Source organism: Pleurodeles waltl, chromosome 5, assembly GCF_031143425.1.
Source record: "Pleurodeles waltl isolate 20211129_DDA chromosome 5, aPleWal1.hap1.20221129, whole genome shotgun sequence".
Taxonomy (NCBI): Eukaryota; Metazoa; Chordata; class Amphibia; order Caudata; family Salamandridae; genus Pleurodeles; species Pleurodeles waltl.
In genome coordinates this window covers 787,787,374-787,810,162 of record NC_090444.1, presented here as the reverse complement: position 1 = coordinate 787,810,162, position 22,789 = coordinate 787,787,374, and the positions used below count along the sequence as shown (strand labels likewise).

Below are 22,789 nucleotides of genomic sequence, written 5' to 3'. Positions count from 1 at the left end.
CTGATTTTGCACTGTGGTAGCCAACTGCAAATTTTAGAAATCATTTGGGGAATAAGATTTATGTAACCTACCTGAAAGTCAGTGCGTGAGTCAGGCACACTATTTGTCAGAATAAAAGTCCACATTTTGATCAGACTTTCTGAAGCCTTAAAAATATAGAGGTAATGTTGTCGGTCTTGGTAAATTCTGAAAAGATAAGGCAACTTCCATTTTTGTCTCTCTTCATTGTAATACACAAGTAGCAATTCCCCGGCTTTCGGTGTGAATATTTGTATTGTGCAAAGAAGAAACAGTGCATTTGTTTTTGTTCTTCAGCTTGCCTCAATAAATGCATTTACTGTGTTTTCCTGCACTTTAATATCTTGAAACAAGTAGCACTGCGTCAGACTCCCAGCTTGCTCTCAAAATCATCTCCAAGTTAATGTATACAATGGTGCCTGTATAACGTCTGTATATTGACACCAAAGTTTAAGGCCTATATATTCTATGAGTTCTGTTTTTTTCCACATTGGTATAATCAGTGTACTTTCTTTACATCTGCATTCTATATTTTGTGCCATATGTTTTTCCACATATTACTGTCAATTATTTTGTCAAGAATCAGTTTCAGTTTATGCTTGTCTATGCATACTGGATAAAAGCATCACTCTTGTTTACACAACCCTGTTTTGAAAAGTGTAATGAACTACATTCTTCTTGTTATTTATATTTACTTTTAGTAAAAAAGTGTATTTTATAAACACCTGAAACAAAATATTGTTCTCCGGTCATGATATCTTAAGTGAGATTTCCATAGATCTCAGCGAGTCGTCATTTTAAATACATCGCAAAATAAATTGTCAGTTGAGTTTACACATCCCTAAAGTCTCTGGCTGCCTATGTCTTTGGCTAGTGATAAAAACTCCTGACGTTTGGGACTGCCTGGAGTGAGATCTCGGGAGCTTGAATTAAATTCAGTTTTTTACCTATTCTTTCAGACACTGGCGTTTTTCACAGCACACACTGATGGGACAAATTTCATTCCACTCCATCAGTTTAGCTTGAACAGATAAAAAGTGCATTATGTCTCATGCCTCGCTTTGGATAATTTTATGTGCATTGCATCTCACACAATTAAAATGAATTAGGTATTGACGTAGGATTCCGAAACTCATCATAAAACCTGAAATATAAACAAATGTTTAAACAATTTTTGTGTGTCTTAATCGAGACATATTAAACGCGAATTGTTTTGTGTGTTGCTCTCCCTTCTCAACATTAGAATGTAAGAAACTACAAGTAAATCAATAAACAGCTTTTCTGTGTTTGTGCTCTTTAGTTCAACATAAGACACTAATAAACTATAAGTAAACCAATGATCAGCTTCTCTGTGTTTGTGCAGTTTTGTAAAAATACTAGAACAATATCAGATCTTAAACACAGACGTAAAATTGAATCTAAATTATGAAAACTGGGGAAATGAATTTGCATGGCAATCTATTTAGGCTGAAATAAACTATATTAAGGTGAATTGAGAACTGATTCCAAGTTTTTGAACTTTGCCATAGAAGTCTACATCAATTGTGACAAATGTAATGCAACTATGGCTGCTTTGTCCCTACATTTGCTATTTCAATTGAGAAGTATGTACATACTTTAGGGGTCAGCCCAAAAGGAATCATCAAAATGAAGACCAGAATATATGTTCTGATAGCAACTGTACAACATTGCACACAATATCGGTCACAATAAACGGCCATTTAAAAAATACATTTATACTTATAAGCAAAAACATCGTTCAGTCCTTCATCCTTGGGAGGTCTTTCAGTAAAGGACCTTATTTTTATTTGCTCCTCATGGAAAGATTATTCTAAACGACCCATTTTAGATACTTTTTCAATTTTCTAGAACAGAAAGAAGCAAAGATAAAAGAATGTACGCATTGAGTGAGCATGTGCATGGGAACTCAGTTCCATGTCAAATAAGAGTAACATATAAATTCAGTTTAACACTGGATATCCTCTTCATCTTCTGGCAATTGAGTTCCAGCAACAGAGCAGCTCTGAGCACTAGCATGAGCAGTAGAGTTTAGAACTTCTTCAAAACTTGCTCCAACATTACTTGCTCCACCAACTTTGGTCTGAAATGAAAATATGACAAATAGGTCAATAGGTTAATGGAATTCCACCGAACAAGGTAATTTAATTCTAGTTATAGAGCTAAAGTTTCCCCCAAATCCTAGCTATAAGCCATGACTTCCCTAAATCCCGGGTCTTTCGGGACTGCAGGATTTGGAAAATGTTTAATCAACAGTTTGCACATCAATATTATGAGCCAGTAAGATACCTAAACAAATACAGAACTCACTGCTGAGTTCTATGCATAATTTATATGTTACAGGCTAGAAGTCCAGCATGGAAGAATTAATGGTTTTCAATTATTAATGCTCCACCATGTGGCTGAAGTCTATCCAAAGCAATGATTCTAAAAACTGTTTGACTTTAGGTTGCTGAAACACTAATTAGCAATTCCAATTGATTATTATTTATCGTGTATAAAATGATTTTAAAGGGATTTCGATGAATTGGTATCTAAATAACATTATTATTACAAGTGGGATACATTAAAATAGTCTGCTCAACCACTATATGGTCTTCACCATATTCAAGTTCTATAGATGCCTTGAGATTAGAGACTAATTTTAAAAAGCTGCAAAGGAGATGGATGGCCACAACTTTCCTCATTGATCACTTTTTAAGGTAATCTTTGAAAGGGATATCACATTTTTAGCATATCTTCAACATACTTCTACAAGTTGATATTGAGATGTTGTAAGAAACTGGGGTATTGATGGGGTGGTGGGGTGTCTGGAAGCACCACTCAGGCAACAACCCCAGTCCTTTGCAGGGTGAACCACAAAAGTCACTAAATTAACCAGTGCTTAACATTCTGGTAGCCTGGCACAAAAACAGCCAGGCTTAACTTAGAGGCAATGTGTAAAGTATTTTTGCAGCACAAAAACAGTAATAAAGAGAAAACACAACCCAAGAAAAATCTCAAACCAGTTTAGAAACATAGAGTACTTTGTAATGAATAAAATGACACCACAACAACAAAATCAGTAGGACGGGAGATATGCATTTAAACGTTTTCAGTATATGTAGCGCCTAAAAGCACAAAGTGCAATTTGAAGTCATCTGGTTGTGCTAGACCAGGGGAAAGGCACAAGCTCAAGCGGACAGTCTATGGAGCATGGGTCGAACACAGGGATCAGATTAGTCCCACTAAAAGAGTTACCTTCTCAAAGTCTGGCACAAAAGCCACAAAGAGCTTCACAGATGGTCACCGCTATAGCAAAAACAGCAGGCCCGCCAGCATGCGCTGTCATCGCTGTAGCAAAATCATCAGGTTGGGTATCACAGATGGTCATGGCTGGAGCTTTGTACTGTGGTCACTGAAGGCTGTTGTTGCTCCAGCCCAAAGTGCAGATCTTGGGTTGACGGTCGTCTCTGGAGGTCATTATTGCACAAAGAGAAGGGCTTCACTGGAGCTTCGCATTAGAGGTCATCATGGAGAGCAGTGTGTCGGTGCAAAGAGGCACGTTCGCAATTACAAAGATCCCAAACTTCAGTATTTCATCTTTTTTTCTTGGGAGGAGATCAGCCTGATTCCAGCACAGGATCCAGGAAGTGGGGGGCACGTCTTGAGAATCAAGAACTCAGTCCAGTAGAGGCCAGCAGGCAGATCCAGTAGCAGCATGTCAGTAGCAGCATTTCCGCTGGGCAGTTCCAGGGAGGCCTCTGGAGCTTGTTATGTCCCTGTAGCTCAAACAGGAGCTCAAGGCACTGAATCTTGGAGTCACTCAGGTCACTCTGGGTTAAAGCTAAGCCATTCCAGTTTTTCCTTCTCAGACAGCAAGGTAGTCCTCAAGCAGCACAGCAGTCCTCTGGCAGCAGGGCAGTCATTCTTCTGTAAAGTACACCGGTCCAGAAGTCCAGAAGTGTTTTGAAAATCTGTTCTGAGGGTCCAATATTTATACCTGATGCCAGCCTTTGTGTGTGTGCAATACCCTGTTTTACACCCCACAGCTGGTCCTGGAAAGGTCTTCCCTTCCCCTGTCAAGGCTTCAAGACGTCTGGGGTGACAAAAGGCTAGTGCAGGTTCCTTTGTCTGTGCTGGAGGCAAGCTCTTTGAAGTGTAAGTGGGGAAGGGAACAGATCTGACTCCAACCATCCTAGCAGAACGGCCCTCCCTGTCTACACCAAATCCCCTTTGTGTCCCTGTCTGGGAGGAATACACAAACCCCAATAGCAGAGCGAATCACAGTCATGTGGCCCTGAACACTGGCACAGGGCACAAATGATTGGGGCAAGAGGAATCCAACTTGCTACTTAAAATCCGGGTTTATCATTAGAGCATTTTAAATTTCAATTCATTTGAGCTTAAACGGCATTTCATGATCTGTTCCTGCTCCAATGTTAGCATTTACTAAATCCAATAAGGTAGCAAAGTGTTAGTCAATGGGAGAGATAGACATAACAGTAGTGAAAAACAACTTTGAAAGATTTTCACTACCTAGGCATGTAAAACTTAAACCCAGAAGTCCTACTATAGACATACCATGAACCCTGCCCTGGATCTTTATAAGGCCTACCTTAGGGGTGACTTATAAGTATTAAAATGGATGGCTTAATTCTACAAAAGATGTCTTTTGTCAGTTTGAGATGACAGTTTAAAACTGCACTACAGACCGTGATGGCAAGCCCAAGACGTTGTAAAGTACTACTTTAGTGGGTGATACAATGAATGCTGCAGGCCCACTAGTAGCATTTAATTTAGAGACCCTGGGTGCATGTAGTCTCATATACTAGGGACTTACAAGTAAATTAAATGTGCCAATTAGGTGTAGGTCAATTCTACCATGTTTTAGGGAGAGGACACGATGGCACAGGTTAGCAGTTGTACAGTGTTAATGTCAACAAAAATGTATTCAGCAAAGCAAAAGGGAGTAAAGGCAAAAAGTCTCTGCAAAGAGGGCCAGGTCCAACACATGTGGACATGTAGATTTTTTTAATGGATCTCCTATATACAGAAGACATAAGTGAATGACCAACAACAGAACCTCACCACTGGGTAGTTATAGTTAGGATCATGTTTCCATAGGAAATTCATTTTTTGTGTTGCTAAAAACTTTGGCACCGTTTTTCGAATCACCACAAAACCGTCTAAAAAATTGCTACTTTTTGACTAGAATAGTTGTGCATGGAAAGTTTCGGGGTGATCTGTCAAGTGGGTGCTGAGAAAAAGGGGGGTCCCAATGTGCGTTTCCCCCATTCATTTTTGCAAAGGAACTTTATACACAGCTACATTCCAAACCGCTGAACGGATTGACACCAGATTTGGCAATAAGCTAGATCTCTGTCCAGAAAAAGTGCTTTTTGTGATTTGATGTAAATCTGTGTAGTAAGTTTTGAGCAATTAGTGCTCAAAAACATTATATATCTACGGACACGGAGCCTCCACGAATCCAACAGATCTCCTGCTGGGATCTGACTGGCTGCCATCACCTCAACCAGGAAGTGGTGGCAGCCATTTTAGGACTCAAGACCCAGTCCAGAGTTCTAAGAAAAACTGTTAAAAAAACATAAGGGGACAGGAAACCCAGCCCACCCCCCCCATTGGTCTGTTGGTGGGGTTCCAGAGGGACCCTGCCTTGGGCCATTTGTTTTTTTGATCTTGCCATGAATACTCAGAGAATCTGTGGCAAAATATAAAAAAAGAAGTGCTTTGTTTTGAAAACTCTTCAGGTGGACCAGGGCATAGTGGGAATGACATGTTTAGTTTTATTTGGGAGGGGATGCGTGGTCCCCTCCCCAGGCTGTTTTCGGCCATGGGGACCCCATCCTCTGAAACCTGTAGTATTTTTAAGTTGTACTTATCTGAAGGAACTATAACTCATTCAGAAAAGTAACTTTAGGCTACAAGTTATAGTTTCTTAAGATAAATTTAACTATAAGTATAGCTAAAACTGTTGAATTTCTATGGTTTATTGTGGGTAAAACATGAACCTAACTATAACGTCCCTGTAACCTTTGGCTTTTCCAGTGACTATATAATATAGTTGCAAATAGGAGCTTTTAGCCAGCACTTTTCAGTCATTTGCCTGTTGTTAGTATTTCTGATATTTCTTCTGCCCACTGAAGCACACGTCACAGGCTCAGCCTACTCCAGCTATTGGCTCACTTCACTGTCTGTGACGGCTTACTGCTTTTTCACAAGGAGCACATCTGCTGAAAAGAAGTTCCCATAAATGCCAGGAACTATATGACATTCTATGCTTTTTTAACGCAAAAATGTTTCTGCTTTCAGCCAATGGTTATTTTTTATGGTGGCAGGCCCCCCATATCCCACCACATCAAAGTTCTACAAAAAACAAGCATTGGCAAAGCCGAAAGACTAGCGGCCAATGCAAGACCAAGTGGCTTTGCCTACGTTTGTTACTGATACACATGATTGACTGGTTTTACATGTGAGTACAGTCTCATTCTATCTCACATATGTAATGTATGTCAGAATTATAGCGTTAAGGGATTTTTTATATATATTGGTTTAATATTTGTTTATATCACACCTTTTATCTTGTTCATTTAAGTTTCACTTTTGTGACTTTCTCATGTACTCCATTTTTTCAGTTCTCCTCTCGCTATACTTTCTCTCACCTTTCATTTTCTTCCTTTTCATTGTTTTCTACAATACTTTTCTTCTCTGTTTCTTTTTTTTACTCCTTTACATTATGGAAAATCCTTTACGTCTCCCTGCCGTAGTTTACAAATGTTTGAAAGTCAATCATTACATTTCTTAGAAGAGACACGCTTATTGCAGCTGTACTGCCCGTGCAAGCGTATCACATGATTCATTTGCACGAGAGGCAGTATTATTATATACGGAGGTTGATGTAATAGCTCTAGTCAGCACCAAGGAAGAGTGAGCTTTGTGATTTAATTAAATCGTTTTCTCTAACAGCGACTCGGAGGCCGAGCAGTCACTTTTGCTCTAATCAGGGGAGCTAAAATCCATGACAGTTTTTAGGAAGCACTCAAACGTATATACGTCTGTCACGCCCCTGGAGATTACTGAAGGCAGAAGGAGTGGAGGGGGCGCTCATCCCTGAGGGTAGGTACCACAGCACCGTGATCATGTGAAGCTTTTCTTCCTCGGAACTAGAATATATTTTATTTGAAGTACACTCTACAGTGCGAACGTTTCCAAGGATTATTTTACTATATGAGTTAATAACTATAAAGGTGACTGCCGTCCAAATAAAAAGCTGATTTAAGGAGGATTTCTGTCGTGCTGCATTACCACGTTTATATTAAAGCATTCTGCAAACAAAATTGTTCATACTATTTCAGAATGACTACTCCTCCAGTCACAATGGCTGTGAGTTCCCCCCACGGTATTTCCACAAGATCTTTTTTTTTCCTTGTTGGTGGGATTTCGTGAAAAAAACGAAACATTTTGTACAAAATGTGATGGTACTGAGAGGCACCATGGAATCTACACGCCACAATAAGAAACTCTGCATGCTAAAAATGTTTAAAGTTTATTGGAAAATGTGAAAAATCAAACATTGACCAATTTGGCGATCAGCACTAACTGTTTTTCTGATCCAAATTATACCACAGATCACTGCGGGCTTGATTATGAGTTAGCAGGGAATGGGTGTTATGTTTACCTCACCGAATACATGCCACCCCTGTGGAGTCTGCTTTTTCCCGGGTCCTGTAAATATTTCCTATCTCAAATTTGTCTCCGGTAAATCAGAAGATGCATGTGCAATCTTGTGCTTTCTGGGCTATATTCTGCCTGTATCGGAATGTACTCAGGGGCATATTTATACTCTGTTTGCACCGGAATTGCGTCGTTTTTTTTGACGCAATTCCGACGCAAAACTAACTCCATATTTATGCTTTGGCGTTAGACGCGTCTAGCGCCAAAGTCCATGGAGTTTGCGTCATTTTTTAGCGTGGACACCTACTTTGCGTTAATGATATGCAAGGTAGGCGTTCCCGTCTAAAAAACTGACTCCGAGGCATGTGCGCCGTATTTACACTCCCGGGCAAAATTCACGCCCGGGAGTGGGCGGGTCAAAAAAAATGACGTCCGGCCGCTTTTGCGCCGTTTTTTAGCGCCTGGTCAGGGCAGGCGTTAAGGGACCTGTGGGCTCAGAAGGAGCCCAGAGGTTCCCTCCCATGCCCCCAGGGACACCCCCTGTCACCCTTGCCCACCCCAGGAGGACACCCAAGGCTGGAGGGACCCATCCCAGGGACATTAAGGTAAGTTCAGGTAAGTTTTTTTATTTTATTTTTTTGTGGCATAGGGGGGCCTGATTTGTGCCCCCCTACATGCCACTATGCCCAATGACCATGCCCAGGGGACAGAAGTCCCCTGGGCATGGCCATTGGGCAAGGGGGCATGACTCCTGTCTTTGCTAAGACAGGAGTCATTTCAATGGGGGTTGGGAGTCGGAAAAAATGGCGCAAATCGGGTTGAGGCGAAAAATTTGCCTCAGCCTGACTTGCCCCATTTTTTGGCGCCCAAGCTCCATATCCCCCTACGCCGGCGCTGCCTGGTGTACGTCGTTTTTTTTCACGCACACCAGGCAGCGCCGGCGGCTAACGCCGGCTAACGTCATTGAATAAATACGGCGCCCGCATGGTGCTTCAGAATGGCGTTAGCCGGCGCTAATTTTTTTGACGCAAAACTGCGTTAGTGCAGTTTTGCGTCAAAAAGTATAAATATGGCCCCGAATGTCTTTCGTCGCCTACATTTCAGTAGGCTAACCTGCCGAAATATAGAGCGAGAGAGAGAGAAAGAGAGCGTGTGTGTGTGTGTGTGTGTGTGTGAGAGAGAGAGTGTGTGTTTTTTTTAACACACTTCAGACATTTAGCCGTCGATGCTTCGGATCGATCCAGTTAAAATATATTAATTTAAAAACAAACAATGGACCTGAAAGGGATTCGTGGTTTATATTTGATGATTGATTCCAAAGCGGTAACCTCCTCCTGTAATCTATGGTAGAATCATGTAGGCAGACTGCAAGTACTCTGTGAGTTAAGTGTTTTTTTTAATGTAAGCTTTGCAAGGTTGTCAGCAGAGCAATTGAAAGCATCTAATGATCGTGTAACTCAGTATATCTGCAGCCTGTGGGTAATCTCTCGCTCCCTCGTGGTACCAAACATGGGACCCTAAAACCTGCAAGAAGAGCTCTGTTGTTGGTATTCAAATGTTACAAATTCGAGAACACTCGGGCGGGATAACTGTTTTCTGTCAACGTTTCCTGGTTCTCTGCCCTCTAGTTCCGAGTAAAGCTCTCAGGCGAATATCAAAATGGCCAATTTCATGTTTTGTAATGTGTTGTTTTTGTGTTTTAACAAAATAGGAAAGAAAGCAACTGAAATGCGAATGTATGGTACAAGTAAAGGAAATTAAAACTGTAAAGTCACAGCCTGTATGTAATAGTTTGCATAACTTTTCAGCTTTATCATTAACTCCGTTAAAGAGATACAGTCGGAAAAGAGACAGAGGAAAAGTAACCAGTTATCTCCATTTTATGGCAAGACCGGAGGCTCATATTATTATGCATTTCTTTTCTTGTTTTAATTAATAGCAGCAGTCAAGACAAAGATAAACAAATCCCAGAAGGCCAAAGAGACATGGCCAATGGGAGAAAACTAGTAGTCCCAGTGAAAGCACCAATCACAGAACAGTGTTGCTGTAAATACTCATCTTGACTGTGAACAGCCCTCTTTTCTTGCTGCTCGCAGTCAAGATCAGTATCACAAATCATTTACCTACTTTATTTATGTCTGCTTTTTTACATTACTAACTTGTGCTGCGCTCCATTCTAATGCACTGTAGCTTTTATATTTCACGTTCAGTTCGGCTTGTAGCCGCATTATCAAACGTGCATCTTCTTCCAAGTGTGCGCTTCCCTTTAACGTTTCATTTCAAATGTTCGGCGTTTCTCTCACCGCGCAGCCATTTTCCTGGGAACGGTTGAGAGAAATGTCGTTCGTGTGCCCATAGTTTCCGTAACTGCTATTTATTGTTATTCTGGCATTTTTTGCTTACCGCTCCTCTTGTTGCTGCCTTCGGTCCTGCTCTTCCTCCTCTGGCGTTATTTTTCTCCTTCCTGAACCGCCCTTTTCCCCGTCCATAGGCGGAGCAGAGTTAGTTTTCCTCTAAGCTGAGGAATTCTTAACCCTTGCTTTTCCACTTCGTTTTTAACAGTTTTTTCTGCCTTACTTGATGGAAATAGATAGTTCCCCTCTAAGGAAAACAATGAATGAGGAGGAAGAAGTGGTCAATGATAATTTAAATAACTTTATTAAACTTTCTATTGAACAGGCTGTTTCAGCCTCCATAAACAAACTTTCAAAATATTTGGAGAATTCAGTTTTGAACTTGGTATCCAAGAAGATTTTAGCCCAGTCTGCGGGGGATAGCAGAAAACACCCTAAAAATACTCCAAAAGTGGCATTGGTTAGTGAGGTTTCCTCACAAAAGGCAGAGGACACGGCTCCTCACAGGCCTCCCTTGGGGAAGGGGTTTCCAAATAAAAATAAATCAGCTTCAAAATGTCTAAAAAAATCCAAACATATTAATATGCCTATTGTCATCTCCAGTATTTTGGATACCGGTGATGAAATGCCAGAGGTGGTTTCAGATGTAGACAAATCTGAAAATGATGATGGGGATACTGTCAGTTCTCCTCCCCCAAAAAAAGCATGGTTTTCGGCTCAAGAGGCTTCCAAACCTCTATTAATTACCGACTCGAAAGGGGTTCCTATGCTTGACCCAAATGACATACACCATCCGCACTCCACTGAATGGTTTCCGGCAGATAATGTTGGAGATTATGTTGTTTCCATACTGCGCACTCCCCTAGGCAAACAATCTAGAGCGAAACTTCGTTCTTAATGTATGCGTCCTTCCCTACATTCAAAATCACTTCTACACCGACTATTGATCCTTTCCTACTGACATTCTTTACTAAGTTCGGTAAGAATCCTCGCAAGGGGGATGATATGGCATGGTCCTCATGCCAAGACAAACTCTTGGACGTCGTGGGTCCGTTGACTTGCATATTTGACATGGCGGAAGCAGCCCACATAGACAATTCATCTATCAATCTTGCTGATTTATCCTTATGGGTCCAAAGATCATTGTGTCTTTTGGGGAATGCCAACGCTGCAATCACTCACAAACGCAGGAAAGGTTTACTTTTAAAACTTGATCCCAAGCTGGCCAACCTGGAGACCTCAGATCCAGGCATCAAAGCAGAGGGTCTCCTTTTTGGTGATTCCTTTATAAAGGTAAGCAAGTACGTGTTAACCTTCGCTTCACTGGATAAAACCCAGCAGTCCCTCAAAAAGATGTTTCACAATCAGGTTTTTGCCATGGCCGGGAGAGGCAGGAACCGCTTTGCCAGCCACTCCTACTACAACCAGGGTTCCTGTGGTGCCTTCAATTCCTCCTATCAAGAGTACAGACCTCAATTCTACCCACAAAGAGGTTGTGGATTCCGCAACAAAGGCAACAGAGGCTCCAGATTCTCAAACCAAACGGTAAGTTCTGTTTCTGGCCTTCCTATTGTAGGAGGTCGTTTTGCGTTATTCCTTCACAAATGGCAGTCGGTTACTGCGGATCCATGGGTGTTAAACACGGTTCAGGGCTATTCTATCGAACTTTACTCAAAACCTGTTCAACGGGTGTTTCCTCATCCTCCCAAATTCTCTGCAGAGATGACAAATCTAATTTCCACAGAGATACAATCTTTACTGTAAAAGCACGCAATTGTCCTTTGCCAGTTAGATCCTACATGTTTCATAAGTTCTGTTTTCCTGGTTCAAAAGAAAAACAAGAACCTGCGTCGGGTCATAAACCTGAATTCTTCAACCGATTTGTCGTTTATTGACATTTTAAAATGGAAACCATTCTCCATCTCAGAGATTCTCTTCTAACAAGCGATTGGATGGTTCGTTTAGACCTTCAGGATGCTTACCTTTCCGTTTCCATGCATCCAGAGTCAAGGAAATTCTTGCAATTCGAATGGTTAAACCAGATTTATCGTTTTTTTCTCTCTTCCTTTCGGTCTTTCCTCAGTTCCCTGGTGTTTTACAAAGCTCATGAGACCCGTAGTAGCCTTCCTCAGAGCCGAAGGAGTCAGACTTATTATCTATCTTGACGACATCCTTATCAGGAATCAGAGCGTTTCGTCTCTTAGATATCATCTCCAACTAACCTGTTCCCTTCTGTCGAACCTTGGTTTTCTCATAAATGTTGAAAAGTATTTTCTAGTCCCAGTTCAACGTCTAGAATTCCTGGGTAAAATCCGAAATTCTTCAGACCTTACGCAAATTCGCTATATCTCTAAGATCCCTAGCAAGGATAGTAGGTCTTCTCTCTTCCTCGATTCAGGCCATCTTTCCAGGCCCTCTCCACTACTGAGCCCTCCAAAGATTCAAAATACGTCACCTTTAAAAAGGACTCTGTTATTCAGACATCGTTCTTTTAGATCAAAAATCTCGTGCAGAACTACAGTGGTGGATAGACCATTTAGATGCCTGGAACGGCAGGACAATCTTCGCATCAGCCCCAGATCTAGTATTAGAATCCGAGGCAAGCCGCTCCGGTTGAGGAGCCTGGTGTGGACCAATCTCGACTGGATGCACATGGTCTCTTCAGGAGTCAAAGTTGCCCATCAACTGTTTAGAGATGCTTTCCGGCTGCTTTACAATAAAAAGCCTAGCCAGAGACAGGATTTGTTGCTCAGTTCTGCTCAAAATGGACAATATCTCAGCGGTCCGTTATATCAACCACTTGGGAGGCACAAGATCCAAACCTTTAGGGGAATTAGCGAAAGGGTTTTGGGAATTTTGCCTCCAAAACAGAATCTTGGTTCAGGCAGAATATTTACCGGGCAACCTCAATACGGTGGCAGATTGGCATTCCTGATATCTTCTAGACTCAAGTGATTGGAGGCTTCATCCTTCAATTTTCATGGCTATTTCTCACAAATGGGGCCCTTTGAACACAGACCTATTTGCGTCTCGTCTCAATGCTCAATTACCCCTTGTCTTCAGTTGGTGTCCAGATCCCTTAGCTCTAGCATTCAACGCTTTTTCTCAGGATTGGTCATCCTCCCTCAATTACACTTTCCCTCCTTTTATTATGATAAGCAGACTTCTAGCCCAGGTCAGACGTCAGCATGCCGTGGTGGTTCTCGTAGCCGCCTTTTGGCAATCCCAAGTGTGGTTTCCTTCCCTTCTAAAGTTATCAATATATACTTCCCTTGTCTCCTTCCGTCCCTTCCAGACCTCCTCTCCAATCCACTCGGTCTTCCTCACAGCTTGATTCTACAGAATCTTCTCACCCTTTCAGCGTGGAAATTGTCGGAGATTCCTAACCAATCCCTTCTATTTCGACAGAGGCTTCAATCTTCATTGAACATTCATGGACCTCAGGTACCAAGAAAGCTTACAAATCAGCCTGGTCCTTTTGGCATAGCTGGTGTATGGGAAAATATATCAATCCCCTTTCAGCGGATGTAACTTTTATAGTTAATTTCATTGCGGCTGAAGCTAGTAAAGGTAAGTCTTATTGTACCATAAATTTGTATAGGTCGGCCATTTCCTCTGCTCATCCTTATATCAATGGAAAGCCGGTCGACGAACATCCTTTGGTTTGCCGCTTGTTAAAGGGGGTAAAGTTTTCCAATCCTCCTACTCCAAGGTACAGCACTCTGTGGGATGTTAATACTGTTTTTATTCTCTTTTTGTCTTGGTCAGATAATACTATGCTTTCTTTGAAAAAACTTTCAGCTAAACTTGCTATGTTGCTATGCACGGTTTCGTCTAAATGACTTTCAGATGTTAGAGCTCTTTATATCTCCGCTTGCCATTTTACTCCTTCAGCTGTATTGTTTAATGTTCATAGACGTACTAAAACCAATTTGTCAACAGTTTTTTATCCTTTCTTTCCTGATCAGCCTAAACTTCGTGTGGGACAATGTTTAAAAACACATGAACAAAAGACAGCCGATTTGAGATCTTCTTCTGCTTCCCAGCTTCTGATTTCCTTCAGAAAACCTTTCAAACCCGTTTCCTCCTCAACTCTGGCCCGTTGAGTTAAGTGGGTCATGTCTCTGGCAGGGGTTGACATTTCTGTCTTTGGGGCTCATTCTGCTAGAGGTGCTATATCCTCTAAAGCCTTCTGGGCTGGTTCTCTATTGCAAGACATTTTCAAATCGGCTGACTGGTCTAATGATAATGTGTTTTGAGTTTTTTATTGTAAACCAATTCAACATGCCTCGTTAACTGTGATTAATTCGCTTTAAACTAGCATAATATGACCTCCGGTCTTGCCATAAAATGTAGATTTTCCTAGTAATTTATGAAGGAAAGTCTTAATTTTATTAAAGACACAGCAGCGAGTATTATCCTGCCTTAACATATCTTGATACTTTATTGTTTCCCTTCCGTTCAGCACCTACTACTCCTTCACAACCGTCATCCTGATCATCCCATTCCGATGAGCCTACGTTGGACTCTTCCTGCCCCTCCAGTTGGTCAACACTGCCTCCTGCATCCCAACAACTTTCTGTTCTCCAGTTCCAAGTCTCTGTTGCTGAACTTCGTTCAAGAGCTCTTGGCTTTGGTTATGGCTATTTGCATAGTTTGTTTCATTTTTCCTTTGTTTTTGACTTTCTAATCCCTCGCATCAAGAAAAGAGGGCTGTTCACAGTCAAGATGAGTATTTACGGCAACACTGTTCTGTGATTGGTGCTTTCACTGGGACTACTCGTTTTTTCCCATTGACCACGTCTCTTTGGCCTTCAGAGATTTGTTGTTCTTTGTCTTGACTGCTGCTATTCATTAAAACAAGAAAAGAAATGCATAATACTCGCCTCCGTGTCTTTAATAAAATGAAGACCTTCCTTCATAAATTACTAGGAAAATCTACATTAGCTCCCAGAGTAGAAAGTTTGGAGCTGGCCATGTGTGGCTGTCAGCTCCCTGTTTCTCTGGTGTGCCTTGCGCCAGGACTCACCATCATCCCCAAGGACACCATCATCTGTAGCACTTCCACCGATGAGAACACAACCATAATGGAACATTAGCATTCCCGATTACAAACTGGAAACCACACCACCATCAAAGGCACCCTAGCTTACTGACCACTCGCCACCTTCAGCAATCTCCTCATGGACTTCATTGTCCCCATTGCCATCAGCTTGAATGACTTCATAGTGCTCGGCAACCTCACCTGTCATCGCAACAACCAAAAAGATCCCAATTCGAAGGCTCTAATCGAGGGCCTGGGAAACCTAGGACTCACCTAGATCATCCAAGGTCCTATTCACAACTTAGGGCACACCCTGAACCCCATCTTCACAGTCAGAACCAAGGTCAAGTTTAGCCACCTCACTCCACTCACCTGGACAGACCATTCCATGGTCCACTTATTCATTGATGCATCTGAACCCCAACTGTCGACTACTAACAACCTCTGACGTAGCTGGAACAAGATAAAGGACACAGACTGGACCACCACCTACAATGCCTACCAACAAACCTCATTGGCGACATGTATGCTGACATCAAAGCCTTCAACAACTGGATCACCACTGACACAAACACTCTAGTCCCCACTTAAGAATGTCAGACACTCAAGAACCAACACACAAGCTAGCTGGTCCACCGAAGAACTAAAAAACTCCAAACACCACTGCAAACAGCTGGAGAGAAAATGGAGAACCAGTCAGGACACCACCGCAAGACACACTTACAAGTCTGTACTCAGGAAATACCACACTCAACTTCACAAGGCAAGAAAAACAGCCCTAGCTCTCATACTGGAAAACAGCTCCAACAACCAAAAATAGCACTTCAACATTGTCAAAAAAATTCTCCAACCACCACCAACAGCCACCATCTCTGTCATACCTTTGCAAGACCTCAGCGACAACCTCTCAAATTTATTTCACAACAAAATCCTCAAGATCTACAGCAAATTGTACCTCCAATGCAAGACACAAGAACTCATCAACCAGTTGTCCACCACCACCAAACTGGACCACCAGATCACAAACTGGAAACCCCTCATCCCAGAAGACACTGACAAAATGATGAAAACAATCCACTCTGTGGCCCCCACTGACACTTGATCCAACCATATCTACACTCTAGGAGGAACACTGATCAGCTCCCATCTTACCACCAACATCAACACTTCCATTCAAGGTTGAACCTTCCCAGGCAACTGGAAAAATGCAGAAATCACAGCTCTCCTAAAAAACAACGGCAGACCCAAAAGAGCTTAGCAACAACAGAGCCATCCACACCTGCTCTTCCCAAAGTCATGGAGAAAGCTATCAAGAAACAACTCTCCAACCACCTTGAACATCACCACCTACTAGAAATCTCTCAGTCTGGATTCCGCTGCAACCACACCATGGAAACCGCTCTCATCACAGCAACTGACAACATCTGTACCATCATGGATATAGGGGAAATCACAGCACTGCTTGACCTCTCTGCAGCTTTTGACACCATCTGCCACAGCATACTCGTAACAAGACTCCACAATCGCGGAGTATGTGGGCCTGCCATGAGATGGCTAGCCTCTTTCCTCTCCAAAAGCACCTAGCGAGCCAGGCTCCCACCCTACACTTCCAAACCCAAGAAGCTCATCTGCAAGACCCTCACGGATCATCGTTGAGCCCTACCCTCTTCAATGTCTACATGGCACCACTCACTCACATCATAAGATCACATGGAATCAATATTGTCTCCTTCGCAGACGACACCCAGCTCATCATTTCCCTCACAGACAATAACCACGCCACCAGCACCAACTTCACCACTTGCATGTCACATGTAGCAAACTTGATGAAACAGAACTTCCTATAACTCAACATGGATAAAACAGAGGTCCTAATCTTTGGGAACAAGTACTCTTCATGGGCCTCCTGGTGGCCAACAGACCTGTGACCCAGGGTCACCCCTAGTGACCATGCCAAAAACCTCAGCATCATCTTGGATGACAGACGCACAATGGCCAAACAAGTGAATGCCGTTACCTCCTCCTGCTTCCTCATCCTATGTATGCTTCACAAAATATTCCAATGGGTCCCCACTGAAACCAGATGCACAGTCACCCAGACCCTCATCACCAGCAGACTAGAGTATGGCAACGCACTCTATGCCGGCATTACAAATCAACTCATACAAAGACTCCAGAACACCCAGAACGCCGTCGCCAGAATCATCCTCAACATTCCCTGCAGTGCACATATCATGCCCAACCTCAGAGAGCTACACTGGCTTCTGAACCAGAGGGATGCCAATTCAAATGGCTCACCCACGCATACAGAGCCCTCCATAAATTTGGACATGCTTCGCTTAACCACTGCATCAACTTCTACCAACCCACCAGGAAACTGCGCTCAGTTACATTCCACCTCATGCGGAAATCCCACATCTGCAGGAGCAAATCAGGAAGATGCTCCTTCTCTTACATCGTTGCTTAATCCTGGAACAGCCTTCCGCACCACATCAGGACCAACCCATCCCTACTCAAGTTCCACAAGAAACAGAAGACCTGGTTATTCAACTAGGAGCCCAGTCGGCTTACTCATCTACTCCAGCATCTGGGCACCACTCAGGTGACAGGCGTGCTATACAAATGCTCACAACAGTTTAACAATCATAGTAGTGGTCAACAACTGACGTTCAATTCAAGGTAGTGGGCACTCCTCTGAAGGCTGTATAGCAGCATTTTCATAGGAAACTACTCTCACTTTGCATGCCATTCCCTTTTATTGCTCAGCGGGAAATGTTAAACCCTAAAACCCTCAGAGAAGTATAACAAAATAAAAAAAACTTGTGTTTGCCTTTTTTTTGCTACTGTTCTGTTGCATCTGAGTTCATCTTCCCACTTTGAGAAGGGGGGGGGCTTGTAGAGAGTGAACGTAAGAATTGCATCTGAAAAAACAGCTGCTACTGCAGCTTTCAGAGGAATGCCGGCACCTTGGACCGAAGGTGAGCTGAATTCATCGCTGTGGAGGATGGGAAGGATGTGGTCGTAGACTTTTTGTGCTTATCTGCAGGACAATAACACTGTCTGCTCAATATGGGCTCTTGCCCCTGGCTCAGTGCCATAACTGTGGGGGAAGGTAATTAGCAGCCATTATTAGATGAGGCAATAACGCTTCAAGCACAAAATTTGGGAGAAGCACTCTGTATACATCAATCTAAAATTGTTTTTACAACCAAAGCCAAAATATGTTGAAAATCACATATGTATATTTTGTGCAAAAGTCCAACTCTTTGCTTATAAATGGAAGTATACACAGGAATCCATTTAGTTGCTCGAGATACCATGGTTGACTGCATAGGTATGTTTTACAACTTGTTCTTCTTGTTAAACATAGACATACGTAGATAAAAAAGGCAATGGCATACAAAATACAAAAATCTATTCAGTTTAGAATTAAGAACCTTAGCCAAGTTCAAGTCTAAACACTGAAAAAACACACAATCATATTATTTCAAGATATAATTCATGTCTGTTCACCCAAACAGTTAGTAAACTATATACGTACCTATGTGTTCAAGATAAATATCCCGAATCACATGCTTTTTGATCATTTGCTGTTTTTATCTGTTATTAAAATCTATTGGAATCATGTGGCTTTTGAGTGTGCTATGCACGTTGCTATGTCTGTTGCTTATTTTGGCATCTTATATGTTTTTTTATCAGCCCTGAAAAAGCCTTTTGTCTATGGGGTGAAACGCATGGGTTGTGTCCATGTTCTTTTCATGTTTAACAGGAAGAAAATGAAGAACAAGTTTTAAAACATACTTTTATAGTCATCTGTTGTAGCTTAACCCATTAATTGGATTCCTGCGTAAACATCTATTTATAACAGAGTTGGACTTTTGCACAAAATGTACTTATGTGATTTCCGGTATATTTGGCTTTGGTTATAAAAACTATTTTTTGATTGACGTATCTAGAGTGCTTCTCCCATATTTTGTAAAAAAGAACAGAGGATGGATGGATTGCTGAACACCATGCCACCCCAGTTTGGACCCAGCCATATGCAAATCAGTCTTGACCCTTTTCCTCATATTTTGTGACCCATTTCTGAAAATGCCTCTTTCAGAAAATTGACATTTTCTTGTCCTAACCATTTGCTGCCTGTACCCTGTTTCTGGGTCACATGACTAGGTGGTGTTTATATTTGGTCTTTGTGTATTCCTCCCAGACAGCTACACAATGGAAGGATTTGGGTGTTGGCCGGATGGGGAGGGGGCAGGCGGAGCTGTGCACAGCCCCATCTGTACTTCAAAGACACTGTTTCAGCACAAACACAAAGAACTTCACACTAGCCTATTTTGCCCCCCGACATCCTGGGACCAAGGCAAGGAGTCAGGAAACTCCAGACACATCTGTGGGTGAGGAGCCTCCAGAAATTTATCCTACTTAAAAACAGGCACCAGGTGTAAGTATTGGACCCTCAGGCCCAGTGTTCAGATCAGTTCTGGACTCAGAAGGACTGCTATGCTGCCCTACTCATAGAAGGACTGTTCTCAATCAACAATCAGTTATTTTAGAGCGCACTACTCAACCATAGGGTCTTAAGGCACTGTGGGCTATGCTCTCAGGGTTCATTCGAAGAGCCAGGTCTGGAGGTCATTCCTGAATTTAGGTAGCGATGGCGACTGTCTGAGGTGGAGAGGTAAGTTGTTCCAACCTTTTGACACCAGTTAGGTGAATGACCTTCCTCCAGCCGAGGGCTTCTTTATGTGGGGTTTGGTGGCGTGTGACTGCTGGGAGGAGCGGAGGGGTCTGGAAGGGGAGTACAAGGTGATGCAAGGTTGAGGTTGTTGGGTCTGACGTTGTGGAGGGCTCTGTAGACATGTATGAGGAGCCTGAAGTTTATCCTCTTCTCAACGGGGAGCCAGTGGAGGTCTTTCAGGTGTCCTGTGATGTGTTCTCGGCGGGGGATGTTCAGGACAAGTCTGGCGGTGGCATTCTGGATTTGTTGCAGCTTGCTCAGGTTCTTCTTGGTTGTTCCGGCATAGAGAACATTGCTGTAGTCGTCTGCTTGTGATCAAGGCTTGTGTCATGGTTTTGCGGCAGTCGCTTGGTATCTATCTGAAAATCTTCAGTAGGAGTCGAAGGGTATGAAAACAGGTGGATACAGCGTAGTTGACCTGTCTGGTCAAGGTGAGCGCTAAGTCGAGGACGCAGCCGAAGTTTTGTGTGTGATCTGTGGGTGGGCTGCTGAGTTTTGAGGTCCACCAGAAGTCATCCCAAGCTGAGGAGGATGATCCCAAGATAAGTGTCTTGGTAAGGCAGCTCTCCTTCATCCAAGCGGCGACAGCTTCCATCCCTTATTTGAAATTCTTATTAGCTGTTCAGGGCTTTCGTTCAGGGATATGATCAGCTGGGTGTCATTAGCGTAAGAGATGATGTTCATACAGTAGTTCCTGACGATTGGGGTGAGCGTGGTCATGTAAATGTTGAACAGCGTGGGGCTCAACGAAGATCCTTGGGGTACTCCACAGCTGATTACTGTAGGGTCTGACAGGTGTGGCGGGAGCCTGACTATCTGTGTTCTGCCTGTCATGAAGGTGTGTGTCCATCGAAGGGCCTTGCCGTGTATGCCTGCTATGTGGAATCTGGCACATAGGGTGCGGAGGGACACATTAATGAAGGTGGCTGAAAGATCTAGTAGGATGAGGGCTGCTGTTTGGCCGCAGTTGAGGAGGGAGTGAATGTCATCTGGGGGAGCGAGTAGGGCGGTCTCGGTGCTGTGGTTAGTTCTGAATCCTGATTGGAAGCTGTCCAGAATGTTGTTGTCCTCGATGTGTTGGTGGAGCTGTTCTTTGATTGCTTTTTCAGCGACCTATGCTGGGAAGGGCAGCAGTGAGATGGGGCAGTAGTTCTTGAGATCCGTTAGGTTGACTGTGGGTTTCTTCAATAGCAGGCGGATCTCGGCGTGCTTCTAGTCCTCGAGGAAGGTTTCTGACTCCGAGGAGCAGTTGATGGCCTTGCGGAGCTCGGTGCGATCGAGGCACTGGCCTTGTTGAAGATGTAGTGGGGGCAGGGCTCTAGAGGAGCTCCGAATGGATACTTCTCATGATGGAATAAGTCTCATCAGTCGCGTGGGCGGTCCAGACGTGCAGTAGCTGTAGGGGTTCGGTGGATTCTGGTTGGGGCATTATTGGTGAGTTCAAAGAGGCTTGGGGTCTTAAGCTTTCGTAAATGCCCTTGACTTTCTGATGGAAGAAGGCGGCTAGTCTGTCGCAGAGGTCCTGAGATGGAGGGATGTTAGTGGTTTCAGCTTGTGGTTTGTGAATTCTTTGATGACGTTGAAGAGTTCTTTTGTGTCGTATGTGGTGGCGTTGATGCGGTCCTGCAGGGCTGTTTTCCTGATGGATCTGATGAGGCTGTGGTGGGATCTTGTGGTAGATTTGAAAGCTGCAAGGTCTTCTGGGGATTTGCTGTTCCTCCATTTCTCCTTTAGCCTCCTGCAGGTGCGCTTTGATTCTTGAAGTGCAGGTGTGAACCAGCTGGCTTTCTTGCTGGCTCTGTTGCCATGCTACAAAAGGACTGCCCTGCTACCTGAAGAAGGAAGACTGGACATGATCATTGAACCCAAAACTAGCAAAGTGACTTTAAGGGCTTGCTGAGTGGCCTCCTGGTTTGAGCTACAGGGACATAACAAGCTCTAGAAACCTGCCCTGTGTCTACCCAGCTACCCAGAATCAACTGGACCTGCCTGTTCCCAGCTGCTGGCCTCTGCTGGAGTGAGTCCAGATCCCCAAGGGGTGCCCCCCAGGTCCTAGATTTGTGGCATCAAAGTGTACTCCTCCTGGCCTGTGGGTTTCCTCAGAACCGATGCAGCACAATGCTACTCCGAATAGCCCAACGCAGGACCTTGCATCACAGCACCTTTCAGCCCCTAATCAGTGGCCTCATCGGAAGCAACAAAGCACGGTGCAACTTGACGCAGGACCTTGCATTGCAGGACTTCTCAGCCCCTGATCAGCAGTCTTATCAGAATGAGTGGAGTGTGACGCAACTCGATGCAGGACCTCTCCTCACGGCCCTCTCATTTCCTCATCCGAACCAATGCAACTCCTCACCAGAAAAGAGATAGCGTGACTCAACTTGATGTAAGACCTCGCTTCACAGCCATTGCAGCTCCTCATCAGAACCAACTTATTATGATGCAAATCTGAGCAGGACCTCGCATCGCAGCCCTTGCAGCTCCTCCTATACCGATATAGTGTAGCAGAACGCTCCACATCAAGGATATAAGGTACAAGTCACGGACTAACCTGGTCCTGCATAAAGCCTGCCCTCCATCGCAGTGGGCCTGAACTTATGACTTTATCTCTGCCCTACGTGACCAGATAACCTAAGTTTGCCAAGGTACCAAGGACCATACTTATACTTTTTGACGCAAACCAGCGCTGGTGCTGGTTTGCATCAAAAAATTTACCGCCGGCTAACACCATTCCAACCCGCCAGGCGGGCTCCTTATTTATGGATTGACGTTAGCCGGCGCTGCGGGCTGGTCAGGGTAAAAAAAAATGACTCTAACCAGGCAGCGCCGGCGTAGGGGAAAATGGGGGTTGTGCGTCAAAAAATGGTGCAAGTCAGGTTAGAGTAAAAAATCATGGGTCTAACTGGACTTGCGCCATTTTTTGATGCACAACCTCCATTG

At 43.4% G+C, this 22,789-nt stretch overlaps 1 protein-coding gene across 3 annotated transcripts in view; it reads right to left on the bottom strand.

Moving 5' to 3' along the window:
- Positions 1-1,389: 1,389 nt before the first annotated feature.
- The window catches only part of TPD52L1 (TPD52 like 1), a 943,512-nt gene continuing 922,112 nt past the window's right edge, over positions 1,390-22,789 (bottom strand). For 2 of the 3 annotated variants that reach the window (XM_069234805.1, XM_069234806.1), the window contains one exon: positions 1,390-2,119. In XM_069234805.1, coding sequence (XP_069090906.1) covers positions 1,985-2,119 — 135 coding nt within the window. In that variant the 3' untranslated portion in view covers positions 1,390-1,984. The remainder of the gene's footprint in view (positions 2,120-22,789) is intronic. The other variant, XR_011203732.1, reaches the window with a different exon arrangement.